Source organism: Pseudophryne corroboree, chromosome 8 (assembly GCF_028390025.1).
Source record: "Pseudophryne corroboree isolate aPseCor3 chromosome 8, aPseCor3.hap2, whole genome shotgun sequence".
NCBI lineage: Eukaryota > Metazoa > Chordata > Amphibia > Anura > Myobatrachidae > Pseudophryne > Pseudophryne corroboree.
In genome coordinates, this window is record NC_086451.1 from 480,031,160 (window position 1) to 480,056,923 (window position 25,764).

The 25,764-nt window shown below is 48.5% G+C and overlaps 1 protein-coding gene across 1 annotated transcript in view; it reads left to right on the forward strand.

Annotated features, from left to right (window-relative positions):
• CHM (CHM Rab escort protein) overlaps window positions 1–25,764 on the forward strand; it is a 182,708-nt gene that overhangs the window by 90,448 nt on the left and 66,496 nt on the right. Inside the window, exon 6 of the mRNA XM_063938649.1 lies at window positions 5,989–6,308. Coding sequence (XP_063794719.1) covers window positions 5,989–6,308 — 320 coding nt within the window. The remainder of the gene's footprint in view (window positions 1–5,988; window positions 6,309–25,764) is intronic.

Here is a 25,764-nt window from a genome sequence, read left to right on the forward strand (position 1 = left end):
GACCTGTCCTAGGGATCTCTAGCCCTGTGCATCACAGTAGGACCTGTCCTAGGGATCTCTAGCCCTGTGCATCACAGTAGTACCTGTCCTAGGGATCTCTAGCCCTATGCATCACAGTAGGACCTGTCCTAGGGATCTCTAGCCCTGTGCATCACAGTAGGACCTGTCCTAGGGATCTCTAGCCCTGTGCATCACAGTAGGACCTGTCCTAAGGATCTCTAGCCCTGTGCATCACAGTAGGACCTGTCCTATGGATCTCTAGCCCTGTGCATCACATTAGGACCTGTCCTAGTGATCTCTAGCCCTATACATCACAGTAGGACCTGTCCTAGGGATCTCTAGCCCTATACATCACATTAGGACCTGTCCTAGTGATCTCTAGCCCTATACATCACAGCAGGACCTGTCCTAGTGATCTCTAGCCCTATACATCACAGTAGGACCTGTCCTAAGGATCTCTAGCCCTGTGCATCACAGTAGGACCTGTCCTAGTGATCTCTAGCCCTATACATCACAGTAGGACCTGTCCTAAGGATCTCTAGCCCTGTGCATCACAGTAGGACCTGTCCTATGGATCTCTATCCCTGTGCATCACAGTAGGACCTGTCCTATGGATCTCTAGCCCTGTGCATCACAGTATGACCTGTCCTAGTGATCTCCAGCCCTATGCATCACATTAGGACCTGTCCTAGGGATCTCTAGCCCTGTGCATCACAGTAGTACCTGTCCTAGGGATCTCTAGCCCTGTGCATCACAGTAGGACCTGTCCTAGTGATCTCTAGCCCTATACATCACATTAGGACCTGTCCTAAGGATCTCTAGCCCTGTGCATCACAGTAGGACCTGTCCTAGTGATCTCTAGCCCTATGCATTACAGTAGGACCTGTCCTAGTGATCTCTAGCCCTGTGCATTACAGTAGGACCTGTCCTAGTGATCTATATCCCTATGCATCACAGTAGGACCTGTCCTAGGGATCTCTATCCCTGTGCATCACAGTAGGACCTGTCCTATGGATCTCTAGCCCTGTGCATCACAGTAGGACCTGTCCTATGGATCTCTAGCCCTGTGCATCACAGTATGACCTGTCCTAGTGATCTCCAGCCCTATGCATCACAGTAGGACCTGTCCTAAGGATCTCTAGCCCTGTGCATCACAGTAGGACCTGTCCTAGTGATCTCTAGCCCTATACATCACAGCAGGACCTGTCCTAGGGATCTCTAGCCTGTGCATCACAGTAGGACCTGTCCTATGGATCTCTATCCCTGTGCATCACAGTAGGACCTGTCCTATGGATCTCTAGCCCTGTGCATCACAGTAGGACCTGTCCTAGGGATCTCTAGCCCTGTGCATCACATTGGGACTTGTCCTGTCCTCGGGATCTCTAGCCCTATGCATCACAGTAGGAACTGTCCTCGGGATCTCTAGCCCTATGCATCACAGTAGGAACTGTCCTCGGGATCTCTAGCCCTATGCATCACTGTAGTACCTGTACTAGGAAGCTCTAGCCCTATGCATCACAGTAGGACCTGTCCTAGGGAACTCTAGTCCTATGCATCACAGTAGCACCTAAGACCTTTCCTAGTGATCTTTAACCCTATGTATCACAGTAGGACCTGTCCTAGGGCTCTCTAGCCCTATGCATCACAGTAGGGCCTGTCCTAGGGATCTTTAGCCCTATGCATCACAGTAGGTTCTGTCCTAGGGAGCTCTAGCCCTATGCATCACAGTAGGACCTGTCCTAGTGATCTCTAGCCCTATGCATCACAGTAGGACCTGTCCAAGGGATTTCTAGTCCTATGCATCACAGTAGGGCCTGTCCTAGGGATCTCTAGCCCTATGGATCACAGTAGCACATAGGACCTGTCCTAGTGATCTCTAGCCCTATGCATCACAGTAGGACCTGTCCAAGGGATTTCTAGTCCTATGCATCACAGTAGGGCCTGTCCTAGGGATCTCTATCCCTATGCATCACAGTAGGACCTGTCCTAGGGATCTCTAGCCCTATGTATCACAGTAGGACCTGTCCTAGGGCTCTCTAGCCCTTTGCATCACAGTAGGACCTGTCCAAGGGATTTCTAGTCCTATGCATCACAGTAGGACCTGTCCTAGGGATCTCTAGCCCTATTTATCACAGTAGGACCTGTCCTAGGGATCTCTAGCCCTATTTATCACAGTAGGACCTGTCCTAGGGATCTCTAGCCCTATTTATCACAGTAGGACCTGTCCTATGGATCTCTAGCCCTATGCATCACAGTAGGACCTGTCCTAGGGATCTCTAGCCCTGTGCATCACAGTAGGACCTGTCCTAGGGATCTCTAGCCCTATGCATCACATTAGGACCTGTCCTAGGGATCTCTAGCCCTATGCATCACAGTAGGGCCTGTCCTAGGGATCTTTAGCCCTATGTATCACAGTAGGACCTGTCCTAGGGATCTCTAGCCCTATGCATCACAGTAGGTTCTGTCCTAGGGATCTCTAGCCCTATGCATCACAGTAGGTTCTGTCCTAGGGATCTCTAGCCCTATGCATCACAGTAGGGCCTGTCCTAGGGATCTTTAGCCCTATGCATCACAGTAGGTTCTGTCCTAGGGAGCTCTAGCCCTATGCATCACAGTAGGACCTGTCCTAGTGATCTCTAGCCCTATGCATCACAGTAGGACCTGTCCAAGGGATTTCTAGTCCTATGCATCACAGTAGGGCCTGTCCTAGGGATCTCTAGCCCTATGGATCACAGTAGCACATAGGACCTGTCCTAGTGATCTCTAGCCCTATGCATCACAGTAGGACCTGTCCAAGGGATTTCTAGTCCTATGCATCACAGTAGGGCCTGTCCTAGGGATCTCTATCCCTATGCATCACAGTAGGACCTGTCCTAGGGATCTCTAGCCCTATGCATCACAGTAGGACCTGTCCTAGGGATCTCTAGCCCTATGCATCAGAGAAGGACCTGTCTTAGTGATCTTTAGCCCTATGTATAACAGTAGGACCTGTCCTAGGGATCTCTAGCCCTATGTATCACAGTAAGACCTGTCCTAGGGATCTCTTGCCCTATGCATCACAGTAGGGCCTGTCCTAGGGATCTTTAGCCCTATGCATCACATTAGGACCTGTCCTAGGGATCTCTAGCCCTGTGCATCACAGTAGGGCCTGTCCTAGGGATCTCTATCCCTATGCATCACAGTAGGACCTGTCCTAGGGATCTCTAGCCCTATGCATCACAGTAGGACCTGTCCTAGGGATCTCTAGCCCTATGCATCAGAGAAGGACCTGTCTTAGTGATCTTTAGCCCTATGTATAACAGTAGGACCTGTCCTAGGGATCTCTAGCCCTATGTATCACAGTAAGACCTGTCCTAGGGATCTCTAGCCCTATGCATCACAGTAGGGCCTGTCCTAGGGATCTTTAGCCCTATGCATCACATTAGGACCTGTCCTAGGGATCTCTAGCCCTGTGCATCACAGTAGGGCCTGTCCTAGGGATCTCTAGCCCTATGCATCACAGTAGGACCTGTCCTAGTGATCTCTAACTCTATGCATTACAGTAGCACCTAGGACCTGTCCTAGTGATCTATATCCCTATGCATCACAGTAGGGCCTGTCCTAGGGATCTCTAGCCCTATGCATCACAGTAGGGCCTGTCCTAGGGATCTTTAGCCCTATGTATCACAGTAGGACCTGTCCTAGGGATCTCTAGCCCTGTGCATCACAGTAGGACCCGTCCTAGTGATCTATATCCCTATGCATCACAGTAGGACCTGTTCTAGTGATCTCTAGCCCTATGCATTACAGTAGGACCTGTCCTAGGGATCTCTAGCCCTATGCATCACAGTAGGACCTGTTCTATGGATCTAATATAACAAATCCATCCCTGTAAAAGAAGAATACCTGGATTACAGTTTTATTGTCAATTTAAATATTTTCATAGGTTGTAACGTGGGAAATATTTATGTACTATTCATTCTTTTCTTTCAGATAATGTTTATAGCACATTTTTAGCTTTTATATATAGTGACAACCATTCATTTCATCTAATACAGTTGAGTATCCTATATCCAAATATTTCGAAATACGGAATTTATTGAGTGAGACCGAGATAGTGAAACCTTTGTTTTCTAATGGCTCAATGTACACAAAGTTATTACAAATATAGTATTAAATGACCTTCAGGCTGTGTATATAAGGTATATATGAAACATAAATACATTCTGTGCTTAGACTTAGGTCCCATCACCGTGATATCTCATTATGGTATGCAATTATTCCAAAATACGGAAATATCCGTTATCCAAAATACCTCTGGTCCTAAGAATTTTGGGATACTCAACCTGTAGTACTTCTGTTCATTACATATGTGCTGCTTTACAAATGTTGGCGGTACAAATACGCCGGGGCGGGGGAGTGCACTCTGAAGCACTGCTATAACACACATACTCCGTATTAGGATTTGTATGTTTTATTGGTGATGTGAGTAGATATAGTCAGATCTCTGTATTGTTATCTCCCACCTTCTGGCTGGTGCGGGCGGAATGAAGCAGATAAGCCGTAGTTACTGTATGACGTATATTATGTATGTTCTACGCTGGTGTGTGTGATGTGCGCCCTGTAGTGTTATCGTTGTCACTCTAACATTGCTACTCACCAGGTGTTTGTGTTACCATTCCCTTCACTCATGTATTATAAGGGTGTTAGATGGCTCTGCCGTCTATAAAGGTGTAATATCAGTGATGATGGTGTCACTCGCAGCGTGAGTGACTGATGGTACTGCGTCCCCATAGGTGTGCAATTACACAACACGCCTGCGATCATAGTGTAATCACACAACACGTAATGACACAACACACCTGCGATCATAGTGTAATCAACACATCTGTAATCAGAGCATACTTACACAACACATCTCTGATCAGAGTATAATCACACAACATGTAATTACACAACACGTCTGCAATCAGAGTATAATCACACAACACGTAATCACACAACACGCCTGCGATCATAGTGTAATCAACGCAACTGTAATCAGAGCATACTTACACAACACATCTCTGATCAGAGTAGTATCACACAACACGTCTGCGATCAGAATCTAATCGCACAACACGTAATCACACAACACGTCTGCAATCATAGGCCCTCATTCCGAGTTGTTCGCTCGCTAGCTGCTTTTAGCAGCTTTGCACACACTAAGCCGCCGCCTACTGGGAGTGAATCTTAGCTTATCAAAATTGCGAACGAAAGATTAGCAGAATTGCGAATAGACACTTCTTAGCAGTTTCTGAGTAGCTCCAGACTTACTCGGCATCTGCGATCAGTTCAGTCAGTTTCGTTCCTGGTTTGACGTCACAAACACACCCAGCGTTCGCCCAGACACTCCTCCGTTTCTCCAGCCACTCCCGCGTTTTTCCCAGAAACGGCAGCGTTTTTTCACACACACCCATAAAACGGCCAGTTTCCGCCCAGAAACACCCACTTCCTGTCAATCGCATTACGATCACCAGAACGAAGAAAAAACCTCGTAATGCCGTGAGTAAAAAACCTAACTGCATAGCAAATTTACTTGGCGCAGTCGCACTGCGGACATTGCGCATGCGCATTAGCGACTAATCGCTCCGTTGCGAGAAAAAAATAACGAGCGAACAACTCGGAATGACCCCCATAGTGTAATCAACGCATCTGTAATCAGAGCATACTTACACAACACATCTCTGATCAGAGTAACATCACACAACAAGTCTGCGATCGAAGTATAATCACACAACACATAATCACACAACACGTCTGCGATCATAGTATAATCACACAACATGTAATCACACAACACGTCTGCAATCAGAGTATAATCACACAACATGTAATCACACAACACGTCTGCAATCAGAGTATAATCACACAACACGTAATCACACAACACGCCTTTGATGGGAGGATAATGACACAACACCTCCGTCTATCGTAGCATGACCCTGTTCCAGTTGTCCTGTATTGCAGATGTTATATACACTCCCCCTGCTGTGTTACCCCTATAGTCACACCGTGCCGCACACTAGCCTCTCTGTAGTAGTGATGCAACGTTTTATTTTCACAGATTACAAGGATCGGACGTTCTCCGAGTTTTTACAGTCTAAACGGTTAACGCCGAGCCTGCAGCACTTTGTCCTGTGTTCTATCGCAATGGTGTCAGAGACCGCCAACACGCTGGACGGCCTGAGAGCCACACAGAAATTCCTGCAGTGCCTCGGACGCTACGGCAACACCCCATTCCTGTTCCACATGTACGGCCTGGGAGAGATTCCGCAGTGTTTCTGCAGGTGAGTTCCCGCTTCCCGAGCTTCTCACCTGTGCTAAGGCAGGATCACACCTCCCTCTTCCAGAGCTTCTCACCTGTGCTGAGGCAGGATCACACCTCCCGCTCCCAGAGCTTCTCGCCTGTGCTGAGGCAGGATCACACCTCCCGCTCCCAGAGCATCTCACCTGTGCTGAGGCAGGATCACACTTCCCGCTTCCAGAACTTCTCACCTGTGCTGAGGCAGGATCACACCTCCCGCTCCCAGAGCTTCTCACCTGTGCTGAGGCAGGATCACACCTCCCGCTCCCAGAGCATCTCACCTGTGCTGAGGCAGGATCACACCTCCCAATTCCAGAGCTTCTCACCTGTGCTGAGGCAGGATCACACCTCCCACTCCCAGAGCTTCTCACCTGTGCTGACGCAGGATCACACCTCCCGCTCCCAGAGCTTCTCACCTGTGCTGACGCAGGATCACACCTCCCGCTCCCAGAGCTTCTCACCTGTGCTGAGGCAGGATCATACCTCCCAATTCCAGAGTTTCTCACCTGTGCTGAGGCAGGATCACACCTCCCGCTCCCAGAGCTTCTCACCTGTGCTGAGGCAGGATCACACCTCCCGCTCCCAGAGCATCTCACCTGTGCTGAGGCAGCATCACACCTCCCGCTCCCAGAGCTTCTCACCTGTGCTGAGGCAGGATCACACCTCCCACTCCCAGAGCTTCTCACCTGTGCTGAGGCAGGATCACACCTCCCACTCCCAGAGCTTCTCACCTGTGCTGAGGCAGGATCACACCTCCCGCTCTCAGAGCTTCTCACCTGTGCTGAGGCAGGATCACACCTCCCGCTCCAAGAGCTTCTCACCTGTACTGAGGCAGGATCACACCTCCCAATTCCAGAGCTTCTCACCTGTGCTGAGGCAGGATCACACCTCCCGCTCCCAGAGCTTCTCACCTGTGCTGAGGCAGACAATCTTAAAGATGAGTCTACGGAACCTAAGATCTATACTGGCATTGGTGGTATGATATGAGTATTCCCCCATGTGAAATACTGGGGAGTTTACCCCGATATAACACGTCACAGAATGAGCTGGTCTGTATCACTGTCACGTGCTGTTCCTACTGTGTAAGACGTGGGTACAGTGCTGTGTATCTGGTGGGCTGTTCCTACTGTGTAAGACGTGGGTACAGTGCTGTGTATCTGGTGGGCTGCTCCTACTGTGTAAGACATGGGTACAGTGCTGTGTATCTGGTGGGCTGCTCCTACTGTGTAAGGTATGGGTACAGTGCTGTGTATCTGGTGGGCTGCTCCTACTGTGTAAGACATGGGTACAGTGCTGTGTATCTGGTGGGCTGCTCCTACTGCGTAAGACATGGGTACAGTGCTGTGTATCTGGTGGGCTGCTCCTACTGTGTAAGACATGGGTACAGTGCTGTGTATATGGTGGGCTGATCCTACTGCGTAAGACATGGGTACAGTGCTGTGTATCTGGTGGGCCACTCCTTCTGCGTAAGGCATGGGTACAGTGCTGTGTATCTGGTGGGCTGCTCCTACTGTGTAAGACATGGGTACAGTGATGTGTATCTGGTGGGCTGCTCCTACTGTGTAAGACATGGGTACAGTGCTGTGTATCTGGTGAGCTGCTCCTACTGCGTAAGACATGAGTACAGTGCTGTGTATATGGTGGGCTGCTCCTACTGCATAAGACAGTGGTACAGTGATGTGTATCTGGTGGGCTGCTCCTACTGTGTAAGGCATGGGTACAGTGCTGTGTATCTGGTGGGCTGCTCCTACTGTGTAAGACGTGGGTACAGTGCTGTGTATCTGGTGAGCTGCTCCTACTGCGTAAGACATGAGTACAGTGCTGTGTATCTGGTGGGCCACTCCTTCTGCGTAAGGCATGGGTACAGTGCTGTGTATCTGGTGGGCTGCTCCTACTGTGTAAGACATGGGTACAGTGATGTGTATCTGGTGGGCTGCTCCTACTGTGTAAGACATGGGTACAGTGATGTGTATCTGGTGGGCTGCTCCTACTGTGTAAGGCATGGGTACAGTGCTGTGTATCTGGTGGGCTGCTCCTACTGTGTAAGACGTGGGTACAGTGCTGTGTATCTGGTGGGCTGCTCCTACTGCGTAAGACATGAGTACAGTGCTGTGTATATGGTGGGCTGCTCCTACTGTGTAAGACATGGGTACAGTGCTGTGTACCTGGTGGGCTGCTCCTACTGCGTAAGACATGGGTACAGTGCTGTGTGTCTGGTGGGCTGCTCCTACTGCGTAAGACATGGGTACAGTGATGTGTATCTGGTGGGCTGCTCCTACTGCGTAAGACATGGGTACAGTGCTGTGTATCTGGTGGGCTGCTCCTACTGCGTAAGACATGGGTGCAGTGATGTGTATCTGGTGGGCTGCTCCTACTGCGTAAGACATGGGTACAGTGCTGTGTATCTGGTGAGCTGCTCCTACTGCGTAAGACATGGGTACAGTGCTGTGTATCTGGTGAGCTGCTCCTACTGCGTAAGACATGGGCACCCTCCCCATACACACTGCACCATCCCCCTATCCTCCCCATACACACACTGCACCCTCCCCCTATCCTCCCCATACACACACTGCACCGTCCCCCTACCCTGGCCCCCCCCACACACACACTGCACATTCTCCATACACACTGCACCCTTCCCCTATCCTCCCCATGCTCACACTGCACCCTACCCTACCCCCCCCCCCCCACACACACACACACACTGCACCCTCCCCATACACACTGCACCCTACCCCTATCCTCTCCATACACACACTGCACCCTTCCCCATACACACTGCACCCTCCCCCTACCCTCCTAATACACACACTGCACCCTCCCCCTACCCTCCCCATACACACACTGCACCCTCCCCGTACCCTGCCCCCCACCAGCACACACTGCACCCTTCCCCCATACACACACACACACACACACACACACTGCACCCTCCCCCTATGCCCCCCACCACCACACACTGCACCCTTCCCCCATACACACACACTGTGCCCTTCTATCTTTGTGTCATTTGGAAGAATCAGACTGTACCTGCAGTCTCATTAGTTATGTTGCCTTTATAAGAAGGATACTGGGGTCCTGCACTGGTGACCATCCCCTCCACTGACTGCCTCCATTTACCACTCTGTCATCTATCCTCCAGCCAATGACATATCACCAGAGCTGTCTGCCCCCCATTTACCTCTGCTCTGTCATCTATCCTCCGGCCAATGACATATCACCAGAGCTGTCTGCCCCCCATTTACCACTCTGTCATCTATCCTCCAGCCAAAGACATGTCACCAGAGCTGTCTGCCCCCCATTTACCACTCTGTCATCTATCCTCCAGCCAATGACATGTCACCAGAGCTGTCTGCCCCCATTTACCACTCTGTCATCTATCCTCCAGCCAATGACATATCACCAGAGCTGTCTGCCCCCCATTTACCACGCTGTCATCTATCCTCCAGCCAATGACATATCACCAGAGCTGTCTGCCCCCCATTTACCACTCTGTCATCTATCCTCCGGCCAATGACATATCACCAGAGCTGTCTGCCCCCCATTTCTCTAACGTCCTAAGTGGATGCTGGGACTCCGTAAGGACCATGGGGAATAGCGGGTCCGCAGGAGACAGGGCACAAAATAAAAGCTTGAGATATCAGGTGGTGTGCACTGGCTCCTCCCCCTATGACCCTCCTCCAAGCCAGTTAGATTTTTGTGCCCGGCCGAGAAGGGTGCAAACTAGGTAGCTCTCCAGAGCTGCTTAGAATAAAAGTTTAGTTAGGTTTTTTTATTTTCAGTGAGTCCTGCTGGCAACAGGCTCACTGCATCGTGGGACTAAGGGGAGAAGAAGCGAACTCACCTGAGTGCAGAGTGGATTGGGCTTCTTAGGCTACTGGACGTTAGCTCCAGAGGGACGATCACAGGTTCAGCCTGGATGGGTCACCGGAGCCGCGCCGCCGTCCCCCTTACAGAGCCAGAAGAGACGAAGGTCCGGTGAAAGCGGCGGCAGAAGACATCCTGTCTTCAAGACTAAGGTAGCGCACAGCACCGCAGCTGTGCGCCATTGCTCTCAGCACACTTCACACTCCGGTCACTGAGGGTGCAGGGCGCTGGGGGGGAGCGCCCTGAGACGCAATATAACACACATATACCTTAGCTGGCAAAAGGAATACATCACATATAGCTCCAGGGCTATATGGATGTATTTTTTCCCCTGCCATTTTACACAAAAAAGCGGGAGTTAAGGACGTCGTGAAGGGGCGGGGCCTATCTCCTCAGCACACTGGCGCCATTATTCCCTCACAGCTCCGCTGGAAGGACGGCTCCCTGATTCTCCCCTGCAGTACTGCATCTGATTCAGGGTAAAAAAGAGAAGGGGGGGCATTTTGGCAGCAAATAACTAGATTAACAGCAGCTATAAGGGATTAACACTTATATAAGGTTATCCCTGTATATATATAGCGCTGGGTGTGTGCTGGCAGACTCTCCCTCTGTCTCTCCAAAGGGCTAAGTAGGGTCCTGTCCTCTATCAGAGCATTCCCGGTGTGTGTGCTGTGTGTCGGTACGCGTGTGTCGACATGTATGAGGAGGAAAATGAGGTGGAGGCGGAGCAGTTGCCTGTGTTAGTGATGTCACCCCCTAGGGAGTCGACACCTGACTGGATGATTGTGTTTAAGCAATTAAGTGATAATGTCAGCAATTTACAAAAAACTGTTGACGACATGAGAAAGCCGGCAAATCAATTAGTGCCTGTTCAGGCGTCTCAGACACCCTCAGGGGCCCTAAAACGGCCGCTACCTCAGTGGGTCGACACGGATCCAGATACAGATACTGAATCTAGTGTCGACGGTGACGAGACAAACGTAATGTCCAGTAGGGCCACACGTTACATGATCACGGCAATGAAAGAGGCATTGAACCTTTCTGACACTACAAATACCTCAAAGGCGGGTATTATGTGGGGTGTGAAAAAACTGCCAATAGTTTTTCCTGAGTCTGAGGAAATAAATGAGGTGTGTGATAAAGCGTGGGTTTCCCCCGATAAAAAACAGCTAATTTCTAATAAGTTATTAGCACTATACCCTTTCCCGCCAGAGGTTAGGGCACGGTGGGAAATACCCCCGAGGGTAGATAAGGCGCTCACACGTTTATCTAAACAAGTAGCGTTACCGTCCCCTGATACGGCCACCCTCAAAGAACCAGCTGATAGGAGGCTGGAAAATATCCTGAAAAGTATATACACACATACTGGTGTTATACTGCGACCAGCAATCGCATCAGCCTGGATGTGCAGTGCTGGAGTCGCATGGGCGGATTCCCTGACTGAGAATATTGATACCCTGGATAGGGACAATATTCTGTTAACTATAGAACATTTAAAGGATGCATTGCTATATATGCGTGATGCGCAGAGGGATATTTGTACCCTGGCATCAAGAGTAAGCGCAATGTCCATCTCTGCCAGAAGAGCATTATGGACCAGACAGTGGTCAGGGGACGCAGATTCCAAACGGCACATGGAAGTATTGCCGTATAAGGGGGAGGAGTTATTTGGGGCTGGTCTAACAGACCTGGTGGCCACGGCAACGGCTGGAAAATCCACCTTTTTACCCCAGGTTACTTCACATCAACAGAAAAAGACACAGTCTTTTCAAACTCAGTCCTTTCGTTCCCATAAGTACAAGCGAGCAAAAGGTCACTCTTTTCTGCCCAAGGGCAGAGGAAGAGGAAAAAGGCAGCACCATGCAGCCGCTTCCCAGGAGCAGAAGCCCTCCCCTGCTTCTGCCAAGTCTTCAGCATGACGCTGGGGCTTTACAAGCAGACTCAGACACGGTGGGGGCCCGTCTCAAGAATTTCAACGCGCAGTGGGCTCACTCGCAAGTGGATCCCTGGATTCTACAGGTAGTATCACAGGGGTACAAACTGGAATTCGAGGCGTTTCCTCCTCATCGGTTCCTGAAGTCTGCTTTACCAAAGTCTCCCTCCGACAGGGAGGCAGTTCTGGAAGCCATTCACAAGCTGTACTCCCAGCAGGTGATAATCAAGGTACCCCTCTTACAACAGGGGAAGGGGTATTATTCCACACTATTTGTGGTACCGAAGCCGGACGGCTCGGTGAGACCAATATTAAATCTAAAATCTTTGAACACTTACATAAAAAGGTTCAAATTCAAGATGGAGTCACTCAGAGCGGTGATAGCGAACCTGGAAGAGGGGGACTATATGGTGTCGCTGGACATCAAGGATGCTTATCTCCACGTCCCAATATATCCTTCTCACCAAGGGTACCTCAGGTTTGTAGTACAAAACTGTCATTATCAGTTTCAGACGCTGCCGTTTGGATTGTCCACGGCGCCTCGGGTCTTTACCAAGGTAATGGCCGAAATGATGATTCTTCTACAAAGAAAAGGCATCTTAATTATCCCTTAATTGGACGATCTCCTGATAAGGGCAAGAACCAAGGAACAGTTAGAAGTCGGAGTGGCACTATCTCAGGTAGTGCTAAGTCAGCACGGATGGATTCTAAATATTCCAAAATCGCAGCTGATTCCAACGACACGTCTACTGTTCTTAGGAATGATTCTGGACACAGTCCAGAAGAAGGTGTTTCTCCCGGAGGAGAAGGCCAGGGAGTTATCCGAGCTAGTCAGGAACCTCCTAAAACCAGGACAGGTCTCAGTGCATCAGTGCACAAGGGTCCTGGGAAAAATGGTGGCTTCTTACGAAGCGATTCCATTCGGAAGATTCCATGCAAGAACTTTTCAGTGGGATCTACTGGGAAAATGGTCCGGATCGCATCTTCAGATGCATCAACGGATAACCCTGTCGCCAAGGACAAGGGTGTCTCTCCTGTGGTGGCTTCAGAGGGCTCATCTACTAGAGGGCCGCAGATTTGGCATTCAGGATTGGATCCTGGTAACCACGGATGCCAGCCTGAGAGGCTGGGGAGCAGTCACACAGGGAAGGAATTTCCAGGGCTTGTGGTCAAGCATGGAAACATCTCTTCATATAAACATTCTAGAACTAAGGGCCATTTACAATGCCTTAATTCAAGCAAAACCTCTGCTTCAGGGTCAGGCGGTGTTGATCCAGTCGGACAACATCACGTCAGTCGCCCACATAAACAGACAGGGCGGCACGAGAAGCAGGAGGGCAATGGCAGAAACTGCAAGGATTCTTCGCTGGGCGGAAAATCATGTGATAGCACTGTCAGCAGTGTTCATTCCGGGAGTGGACAACTGGGAAGCAGACTTCCTCAGCAGACACGACCTTCACCCGGGAGAGTGGGGACTTCACCCAGAAGTCTTCCACCAAATTGTAAACCGTTGGGAAAGACCAAAGGTGGACATGATGGCGTCACGTCTAAACAAAAAACTGGACAGATATTGCGCCAGGTCAAGGGACCCTCAGGCAATAGCAGTGGACGCTCTGGTAACGCCGTGGGTGTACCAGTCAGTGTATGTATTCCCTTCTCTGCCCCTCATACCGAAAGTATTGAGAATCATAAGAAGGAGAGGAGTGAGAACTATACTCGTGGTTCCGGATTGGCCAAGAAGGTCTTGGTACCCGGAACTTCAAGAGATGCTCACGGACGAACCGTGGCCTCTACCTCTAAGACAGGACCTGCTACTGCAGGGGCCTTGTCTGTTCCAAGACTTACCGCGGCTGCGTTTGACGGCATGGCGGTTGAACGCCGGATCCTGAAGGACAAGGGCATTCCAGAAGAAGTCATCCCTACTCTGGTAAAAGCCAGAAAGGAAGTAACCGCAAAACATTATCACCGCATTTGGCGTAAATATGTTGCGTGGTGTGAGGCCAAGAAGGCCCCTACACAGGAATTTCAACTGGGTCGTTTCTTGCATTTCCTGCAAACAGGACTGTCTATGGGCCTAAAATTAGGGTCCATTAAGGTTCAAATTTCGGCCCTGTCGATATTCTTCCAGAAAGAACTGGCTTCAGTACCTGAAGTTCAGACATTTGTGAAAGGGGTGCTGCACATACAGCCTCCTTTTGTGCCTCCAGTGGCACCGTGGGATCTCAATGTTGTGTTGAGATTTCTAAAATCACACTGGTTTGAACCATTGTCTACGGTAGATTTAAAATATCTCACGTGGAAGGTGTCGATGCTGTTGGCCTTGGCTTCAGCTAGGCGTGTGTCAGAATTGGCGGCTTTATCATGTAAAAGCCCTTACCTAAATTTTCATTCTGACAGGGCGGAATTGAGGACTCGTCCTCAATTTCTACCTAAGGTGGTTTCTGCATTTCACATGAACCAACCTATTGTGGTACCTGCGGCTACTAGGGACTTAGAGGACTCTAAGTTGCTGGACGTTGTCAGGGCCTTGAAAATATATGTTTCCAGGACGGCTGGAGTCAGGAAAACTGACTCGCTGTTTATCCTGTATGCACCCAACAAGCTGGGTGCTCCTGCTTCAAAGCAGACGATTGCTCGTTGGATTTGTAGTACAATTCAGCTTGCACATTCCGTGGCAGGATTGCCACAGCCAAAATCAGTAAAAGCCCATTCCACAAGGAAAGTGGGCTCATCTTGGGCGGCTGCCCGAGGGGTCTCGGCTTTACAACTTTGCCGAGCAGCTACTTGGTCAGGGGCAAACACGTTTGCTAAATTCCACAAATTTGATACCCTGGCTGAGGAGGACCTGGAGTTCTCTCATTCGGTGCTGCAGAGTCATCCGCACTCTCCCGCCCGTTTGGGAGCTTTGGTATAATCCCCATGGTCCTTACGGAGTCCCAGCATCCACTTAGGACGTTAGAGAAAATAAGATTTTACTTACCGATAAATCTATTTCTCGTAGTCCGTAGTGGATGCTGGGCGCCCATCCCTAGTGCGGATTGTCTGCAATACTTGTATATAGTTATTGTTACAAAAAATTCGGGTTATTATTGTTGAGCCATCCTTTCAGAGGCTCCTTAAAATTTATCATACTGTTAACTGGGTTCAGATCACGAGTTGTACGGTGTGATTGGTGTGGCTGGTATGAGTCTTACCCGGGATTCAATATCCTTCCTTATTATGTACGCTCGTCCGGGCACAGTATCCTAACTGGCTTGGAGGAGGGTCATAGGGGGAGGAGCCAGTGCACACCACCTGATATCTCAAGCTTTTATTTTGTGCCCTGTCTCCTGCGGAGCCGCTACCCCCCATGGTCCTTACGGAGTCCCAGCATCCACTACGGACTACGAGAAATAGATTTATCGGTAAGTAAAATCTTATTTTACCACTCTGTCATCTATCCTCCAGCCAATGACATATCATCAGAGCTGTCTGCCCCCATTTACCACTCTGTCATCTATCCTCCAGCCAATGACATATCACCAGAGCTGTCTGCCCCCATTTACCACTCTGTCATCTATCCTCCAGCCAATGACATATCATCAGAGCTGTCTGCCCCCATTTACCACTCTGTCATCTATCCTCCAGCCAATGACATATCACCAGAGCTGTCTGCCCCCCATTTACCACTCTGTCATCTATCCCCCAGCCAAAGACATGTCACCAGAGCTGTCTGCCCCCCATTTACCACTCTGTCATCTATCCTCCAGCCAATGACATATCACCAGAGCTGTCTGCCCCCATTTACCACTCTGTCATCTATCCTCCAGCCAATGACATATCACCAGAGCTGTCTGCCCCCATTTACCACTCTGTCATCTATCCTCCAGCCAAAGACATGTCACCAGAGCTGTCTGCCCCCCATTTACCACTCTGTCATCTATCCTCCAGCCAATGACATATCACCAGAGCTGTCTGCCCCCATTTACCACTCTGTGATCTATCCTCCAGCCAATGACATATCACCAGAGCTGTCTGCCCCCCATTTACCACTCTGTCATCTATCCTCCAGCCAATGACATATCACCAGAGCTGTCTGCCCCCCATTTACCACTCTGTCATCTATCCTCCAGCCAATGACATATCACCAGAGCTGTCTGCCCCCCATTTACCACTCTGTCATCTATCCTCCAGCCAATGACATATCACCAGAGCTGTCTGCCCCCCATTTACCACTCTGTCATATATCCTCTAGCCAAAGACATGTCACCAGAGCTGTCTGCCCCCATTTACCACTCTGTCATCTATCCTCCAGCCAATGACATATCACCAGAGCTGTCTGCATTTAGTGGTATAACGTCTAATCTGCCATATTTACTATTGGTAATTGCGCTGATACTGATTACCTGGGACCAAGCCTTCCAATGCCAGAGTGTAGTCCACCCTCAAGGGTCATCACAGGCCAGAATGTCAGGATATCCTTGCTGCAACGGAATGATTAACTATAGTTGGGCTTTGACGCCTGGCTTTTACCTCATCTCTGTTCCGGCTATATTGCTATTTTATCTCATTTTATTAAAAGTCAAATCCGTCCATCACGGTGAGGTGAAAATTGTAAATACAATGGAGGTGCGCTGCTGTTTTCGCCCATTAAACCGGCCTCCGATCTCTGATTTCACCTCAAAATTATATTTTGGAGTCCCAAATGTGACACGTCTGCGCGTTTTATCACCTGGCGGGTAATGAACAATATTTCGCCACTATTGTTTAGTATGTATAGTAAAGTGGTGACTGCAGCGTCCATACATCATAGCTTACAGCTTTTATCTACAGGTTATCAGAATAAGGTGTCGTTCCCCCGGTGATTTCTAACCGGCGTCCCACATTCTGCCTTAATGTAAACCTCTTAAGCGATTCTCCCAGCCAGTTACTCTCCGTGTTCTCATCAAGGCTACTGTTATATATGGCACACATGCATATTTATGTGAATGATTCAAAGACATTTGTAAGTCACATCCTCGCATTCTAAATGTTTTCTGCATAAACAGAGCCATTCCTCAGAGCACCCAAAGACGCCAGGGTTATCCAATCCTCTGCGTGTCATGTAACTCTGAAAATAGGGGCTGCCGTCTTCTGCGGTCATGTCTGATTTTATTTAGCGTTATTTCCCTTACATTTCCAAGACAAGAGTTGACCCTAGATTGTAAGCTCTAGCGAGCAGGGCCCTCTCACCTCTGTAACCTCCATGTAATTATATATACAGTACAGATACGTTCTTATACAACTAGCAACTGTACGCCGTATGGCGCAAAACGCAACTGTCAATCAGGCAGAGGTGTTCACACCCACTGCGAGCCGAACAAATTGGGCAGTCGCACATGCGCAGGATGGTACCGGAGAGTGCGCACTGTCGCTGCCGAAGGGCTTAAGCGATGTATGTGACCTGAATAACCCCCCATAGAACAGCGGAAACTAGCAGTGTAGTTTTGTCACTCTAGTTGTTTTCGTTTATGCGAATAAGATGCACATTTTGAGCGCTAAAGATGGCATGGCAGCGTCGGCTGGGACATGGCACGCCGAGAGGTGCATTTGGCGCCACTTGAGCAGTACTGTATGTGGTCACAGCTGCATGTCGGTGATGTTCCTGTCTATACTATTCCGTACGATTGGTTATTTACCGCCTGAGATGCCCTATAAATAAAAGATAATCATCAGGGGTTTATTTACAAAGCACCAACACTTCTTATCCCCATTTATGCTCTATATTTAAAAGGGCAATGCTTTTACTAGCAATGCATTTACTAGTAAAAACATTACCCTTTTAAATAATGGGCGTAAACATGATAAGTAGCGCCAAATTTACAACCCGACGCTTCGTAAATATACCCCCCGATATGTGACTACCAGAAGTATGTAGATTACTGCAAGCTATCGCCTTCTGTTCCCAGACACTTGCCGGTATATTTACTAAGGTGCGGGTGTTTAGAAGTGGAGCTGTTCCCCATAGCAACCAATCACATTCTACTTCTCATTTATCTAGCACCTTCTAGAAGATAATAGCTAGAATATGATTGGTTGCTATGGGCAACATCTCCACTTCTTAAAACCTGCACTTTAGTAAATATGCCCATTAGAGCGCGGACGCCTTTAGCAGAGAGTCTTGTCTGTGTGTCACATTGTGGACGGTGGATCTGGGACGCGTGTTTGGTCCATTGTTAGTGTATGGGGCTTGTCCCTCTTTGCTGGACTGTAAGGACAGATGCCACCAGAGACGGTTTGCTGTCTCCCCAGAGCACAGCTCCTCTCCTCGGATACACAGCGGGAGGGTGGGGTGATTTATCATCCTGAGGCCCGTTCTCCTGTGATGGATGGATAGATTGCCAAAGTAACTCAATAATCTTCATTTTTTTTTGCAGGTTATTCACAGATCATTGAGCATTATCGTTAATAAAGCCATGGAACGCGCCTGTGCCCTTGTACATATTGTTTCTCTGGCTATGCAGGAAAAAGGAATTCTAATTTTCCCATAACCCTTCCTGCATTAATACAAGATGCGCCCGTATTTATATCCGCTCCTGGTGTTTGCGCATATATAATATAGTATGTGCGCTATAGCTATTTTTCCTAATCCATTTACATATTTTTTTTTATTTAAACATTACCCATTTTAAAAATAAGATTCTGCCCCATTGAGACGTGTTCTGTGTACCGGCTGCTACTCTGTAATGCCAGGCGAGAAATGGGTGACATTCCAGGTTATCCATATGTGACACTATCTTATGTCTATGGACAGTATTTCATTAGGACAAATAAACCGCACAGCTCTCCACAGATTGCTAATTAGTGCACATGTGGAAATAAAGTTCTCTCTACTGGTAACTTACATAGGGTATTACATTACATAGGGTATTACACAGGGTACATGGCTTACATAGGGTATTTACAGGGTACATAGCTTACATAGAGTATTACACAGGGTACATGGCTTACATAGGGTATTACACAGGGTACATAGCTTACATAGGGTATTACACAGGGTACATAGCTTACATAGGGTATTACACAGGGTACAGAGCTTACATAGGGTATTACACAGGGTACAGAGCTTACATAGGGTATTACACAGGGTACATAGCTTACATAGGGTATTACACAGGGTACAGAGCTTACATAAGGTATTACATTACATAGGGTATTACACCGGGCACATGGCTTACATAGGGTATTACACAGGGTACAGAGCTTACATAGGATATTACATTACATAGGGTATTACACAGGGTACATAGCTTACATAGGGTATTACACAGGGTACAGAGTTTACATAGGGTATAAAAAGTAAACAATTTTTTTTTTTCTTAGGATTAATAGCAATTCCTTTTCTATACAGACTCTATTGATATACGTGTGATAGGGCAGCAGGGCTTCTGTAAATTCTTTGCAGATGCTTTTGCAGTTAGTGTCTATGGCAGTGGTTCCCAAACTTTTTGGAATCATGGCACCCTAGAGTATCAGAATTTTATTCACGGCACCCCTAGGGCAAAAATTTCTTATCGAGAAATTTTGAAATAAATATTAAATAGAAAATTGTGTTTATGGGGGTCATTCCGAGTTGATAGCTATCTGCCGTTGTCTGCAGCGCAGCGGTCAGTGAAAAAAACGGCTAATCTGCATATGCACCGCAATGCGCATGCGCGACATACGGGTACAAAGTCCTTTGTGGTTTTGCGCAGGTTCTAGCGAAGCTTTCAGTCGCATGGCACAACACAAGAAGATCGACGTGAAGTGGGCGTTTCTGGGTGTCAACCGACCATTTTTAGGGAGTGCTTAGAAAAACGCAGGCGTATCGGGGAAAACGCAGACGTGGCTGGGCGGGTGTGTGACGTCAAAAGTCGTCCCTCCGTCGTTAGAATCAACGCACCCGAAGAGTAACTACAGGGCTGGTCTTGTCTTGCACAAAAAGATTTTGCAGGCGCTCTGCTGCACAAGCGTTTGCACTTCTGCAAAGCGAAAATACACTCCCCAGTGGGCGGCGGCATTGTGTTTGCACAGCTGCTAAAAACTGGTAGCGAGCGATCAACTCGGAATGACCTTTAGGTTCCATTATGTGGTGAGGAACAAGATTTGCTTCTCTTTGTCCACATATTTTATGATTGGCAGCCACCAGTGCTGGTTTTGCCTATTACATTGACCAGAAATCATTTGGATTGATCCTGGACCACTAATCCAAGGCTAGGCACACAGTTTGGGAACCACTGGTCTACTGTAATTGTCAGTATGAATTTTGTTTCGTATAGAGATGTGTATGACATCACAATCTTCCTTTGATTATGTCCTGATATACTCTGTGCTGCTGGGACACTGCTCCATCCACTATATAACTCTCATTCTGTGGCTTCCTGCTGCCTCCATTCCCCTCCTCACATCATGTCACTGCCCCTGTCACATGCAGCTCTGTCCTCACTAACACATCACTCCTCTCCTGATATACTCTGTGCTGCTGGGGACCCTGCTCCTCCCACTATATAACTCTCAGTCTGTGACTTCCTGCTGCCTCCATTCCCCTCCTCACATCATGTCACTGCCCCTGTCACATGCAGCCCTGTCCTCACTGACACATCACTCATCTCCTGATATACTCTGTGCTGCTGGGGACCCTGCTCCTCCCACTATATAACTCTCAGTCTGTGGTTCCTGCTGCCTCCATTCCCCTCCTCACATCATGTCACTGCCCCTGTCACATGCAGCCCTGTCCTCACTGACACATCACTCATCCCCTGATATACTCTGTGCTGCTGGGGACCCTGCTCCTCCTACTATATAACTCTCAGTCTGTGGCTTCCTGCTGCCTCCATTCCCCTCCTCACATCATGTCACTGCCCCTGTCACATGCAGCCCTGTCCTCACTGACACATCACTCATCTCCTGATATACTCTGTGCTGCTGGGGACCCTGCTCCTCCCACTATATAACTCTCAGTCTGTGGCTTCCTGCTGCCTCCATTCCCCTCTTCACATCATGTCACTGCCCCTGTCACATGCAGCCCTGTCCTCACTGACACATCACTCATCTCCTGATATACTCTGTGCTGCTGGGGATCCTGCTCCTCCCACTATATTACTCTCAGTCTGTGTCTTCCTGCTGCCTCCATTCCCCTCCTCACATCATGTCACTGCTCCTATCACATACAGCCCTGTCCTCACTGACACATCACTCATCTCCTGATATACTCTGTGCTGCTGGGGACCCTGCTCCTTCCACTATATAACTATCAGTCTGTGGCTTCCTGCTGCCTCCATTCCCCTCCTCACATCATGTCACTGCCCCTGTCACATGCAGCCCTGTCCTCACTGACACATCACTCGTCTCCTGATATACTCTGTGCTGCTGGGGATCCTGCTCCTCCCACTATATTACTCTCAGTCTGTGTCTTCCTGCTGCCTCCATTCCCCTCCTCACATCATGTCACTGCTCCTATCACATACAGCCCTGTCCTCACTGACACATCACTCATCTCCTGATATACTCTGTGCTGCTGGGGACCCTGCTCCTTCCACTATATAACTATCAGTCTGTGGCTTCCTGCTGCCTCCATTCCCCTCCTCACATCATGTCACTGCCCCTGTCACATGCAGCCCTGTCCTCACTGACACATCACTCGTCTCCTGATATACTCTGTGCTGCTGGGGACCCTGCTCCTTCCACTATATAACTATCAGTCTGTGGCTTCCTGCTGCCTCCATTCCCCTCCTCACATCATGTCACTGCCCCTGTCACATGCAGCCCTGTCCTCCATGACACATCACTCATCTCCTGATATACTCTGTGCTGCTGGGGACTCTGCTCCCCCCACTATATAACTCTCAGTCTGTGACTTCCTGCTGCCTCCATTCCCCTCCTCACATCATGTCACTGCCCCTGTCCCATGCAGCCCTGTCCTCACTGACTCATCTCCTGATATACTCTGTGCTGCTGGGGACCCTGCTCCTCCAACTATATAACTCTCAGCCTGTGGCTTCCTGCTGCCTCCATTCTCCTCCTCACATCATGTCACTGCCCCTGTCACATGCAGCCCTGTCCTCACTGACACATCACTCATCTCCTGATATACTCTGTGCTGCTGGGGATCCTGCTCCTCCCACTATATTACTCTGTCTGTGTCTTCCTGCTGCCTCCATTCCCCTCCTCACATCATGTCACTGCTCCTATCACATACAGCCCTGTCCTCACTGACACATCACTCATCTCCTGATATACTCTGTGCTGCTGGGGACCCTGCTCCTTCCACTATATAACTATCAGTCTGTGGCTTCCTGCTGCCTCCATTCCCCTCCTCACATCATGTCACTGCCCCTGTCACATGCAGCCCTGTCCTCCATGACACATCACTCATCTCCTGATATACTCTGTGCTGCTGGGGACTCTGCTCCCCCCACTATATAACTCTCAGTCTGTGACTTCCTGCTGCCTCCATTCCCCTCCTCACATCATGTCACTGCCCCTGTCCCATGCAGCCCTGTCCTCACTGACTCATCTCCTGATATACTCTGTGCTGCTGGGGACCCTGCTCCTCTAACTATATAACTCTCAGCCTGTGGCTTCCTGCTGCCTCCATTCTCCTCCTCACATCATGTCACTGCCTCTGTCACATGCAGCCCTGTCCTCACTGACACATCACTCATCTCCTGATATACTCTGTGCTGCTGGGGACCCTGCTCCTCCCACTATATAACTCTCAGTCTGTGGCTTCACCCAGATTATTATAGCATTGCACCATATTCTGATTCTTGATAGCCACTTTAACGGCTAACGCTGCTGCATCGGCACGGCATACTCGCCTATACAATGGTTGGCCCGTTCTTTTGATAGAATGGGCAGATATTTGTGTACGTGTGTACCCTGCTGCGATCACATGATCAGCCTCCGTAGCTTTCTGTGGGGGGGCTGCTAAATATCCATCAGGCTCCGGATTGTGAAGCTTCGTCCACACCTAATAGAATAATGCCCTCTGTTCAGAAGGGGTTAACATCCGCGTTCATTTTCGCCTGTTATCGCCGGCGTTAAACCTATGATATATATTTCATCCCAGCGTCTGTGCCACATGCGCTGCGTGGCTCTCCGGCCAGCCTTGGGTCTCATCCCTGGAACATTTGATTGTCATCTCCGCACATCGACCGTCGCCGCCCGCACACAGCTCTCCTCCGCGGCCGGCTCCCCGACAGACGCGGCCAGCCTCAAGCCTATTTTCTTTCCTGTGACATTAGTGTTTAATTAAAGAAAACAACCCGTTGCAGGCATTTACTTTCTGCGAAACGTAATGAAGATTTATTTTGGGAGTGACCTTCACCGTATTAGCTGAAACAGTAATCAGCAGAATTAATAGAATAATCAAATTATACCCCGACTCATAAATCATCATGAGTAGCGCTGTCAGGAGTTCAGCTATTAATGGGGCCTATTGTTTTGCAGCTGTATTAAAAATTACAAGTGCTGATTGTGGCTTTGATAGGAGCTGAAATGGCATTTACAGGCCCGGCCGGACGGGCCTAGGAGCAAACATTTTCACAACTGTTAATTTAGCTGTAATATGATGTGAAGTCAGCGGGTCAGAGTTGAAGCGGAGTACACTCTCTCCGCTGTCTTTCAGCAGGCCTGCGCTCATTCCTGGTGACAGCGCCGAGTTAATTAGAGTGCAGAATATCGCTTTAGCCGTCTGTCGTGCGAGGGTTAACAGCATCAAAGCCTCCCCCCGGGTACTCCAGCCGTGTCGTCCGCAGGTCTGAGAATGGGGCCCAGCCACCGCGGCAGTCGTATCACGTATTCACATTACAGCGCAGGATGTTCTGTAGGTGCCGTTTCTCTTGTCGGGCTGATAGCGATCGCTTGTTCTGGGTGCGCTTACCGTTTTGTGCTGTCAACGCTTCTGTCTCCCAGCAGACAGCTGCGATTGGCTGCGGGGAGCGTGGCCGCTGCGTGTTTACTCTGTGTTAGTTACATTGCTTTATTTTGAAAATATATTTTACAAGTGAAAAAAAATACAGAAGACGCAATTATTATTATTATTATTATACAGAATATCACTATAAACAAATATTTGGGGAGGCAAATCTCAATATATTCTATTTTACTTGTGTATTCAGTAAGTTGTTGTAATAATGCAGTCTGGTTTTCGATTATTGATTGACAATGTATCAGTCACACAGGAAGTGGGGAGTGCATAGGAAATGTAATCCACACCAACGAGTGGGAAACATAATTAATAAAAAAAAATATATATATATATATATAAATAAATAAATAAATATATGTTCGCTATGGGGAAAGTTTGAAATAAATACTATTTGTGAGTGTAAAAGCTGCACTGGCTCTCCCACGTAATAATACACCAATGTCTGTGACATGTCATCTACTAACGGTGACGGTGGCTTCTGATATCAAGGTGTCAATTCGCTCGGACCCAGCGATCACCGTTGGGCGGGTTATACATCGCGGCGGCGAGGTTGGCACCGTGGAATCTGGTAGCATCCTCTGAGCGCTGCGCTGTTCTCACAGAAAGGGCCATATGTACTAAGCCTTGGAGAGAGATGAAGTACAAACCAATCAGCTCCTAACTGCCATGTGACTGTGGCTGTGTTTGAAAAATGACAGCTAGGAGCTGATTGGCTGGTATTTTATCTCTCTTCACTTTATCTCTTTCCAAGGTTTAGTACATCTGCCCCTAGTATGGTAAACACAGCAGTCGCTAGTTTATTGGAGGGGGGTTGTCATGTGCGCTTATTGCAATGCGTGTAAACCTGACCAACATACATGATACAGTTACCCCTGACCTGTCCGTGTCCCACGCACCCCTACATGTCATGCACTCCATCAGAATGCAGTATATACGGTATATCGCTCGCATTGCTAAAGCCGCTAAACTCAGAGTGCAGAAAAGGACATTTACATCTATTTATGTAACGGTTTCCATACAGTGAGAGAACTGGAGACGGCTGACACCGCTGAGTGCAAGGGTTTTGCTCCTTTACTTTGTGTGCTGTTTGCATATACATGTGTGACCGCTGGTGGCTGTATATATATATATATATATATATATATATATATATATAGCAGCATGTGTTCTGTGTGTATCGGTTTTTTACATATACCGTCTGTGGGTCTGGTGTGATGTGTCGACATGTTCTACACACTGGCAGCCGGAGTGTCAACAAGGATAGTATGTCAGCATGTAACATATACAGTACTGTTGACATGTCCATTAGTTGACATTGGGCCTAATTCAAGCTTGATTGCAAAACAACATTTTTCTCTAATGGCCAAAACCATGTGCACTGCAGGTGGGGCAGATGTAATATGTGCAGAGAGAGTTATATTTGGGTGGGTTATTTCGTTTCTGTGCAGGGTAAATACCGGCTGCTTTAGTATTATACTTAAATTTAGATTTCAGTTTGAACACCCCTCACCCAAATCTAACTCTCTCTGCACATGTTACATCTGCCCCACCTGCAGTGCATTTGGTTTTGCTCATTAGAAGAAAATGTTTTGTAATTAACCTTGAATTAGTCCCTTTGTGCATGGCGATGATCAAAAAGTGAACAGCATTTTGGTAAATAAACTGAGGTTTATTTTCAAGTGAATATGTAATAATCAGTACATGGTAAGG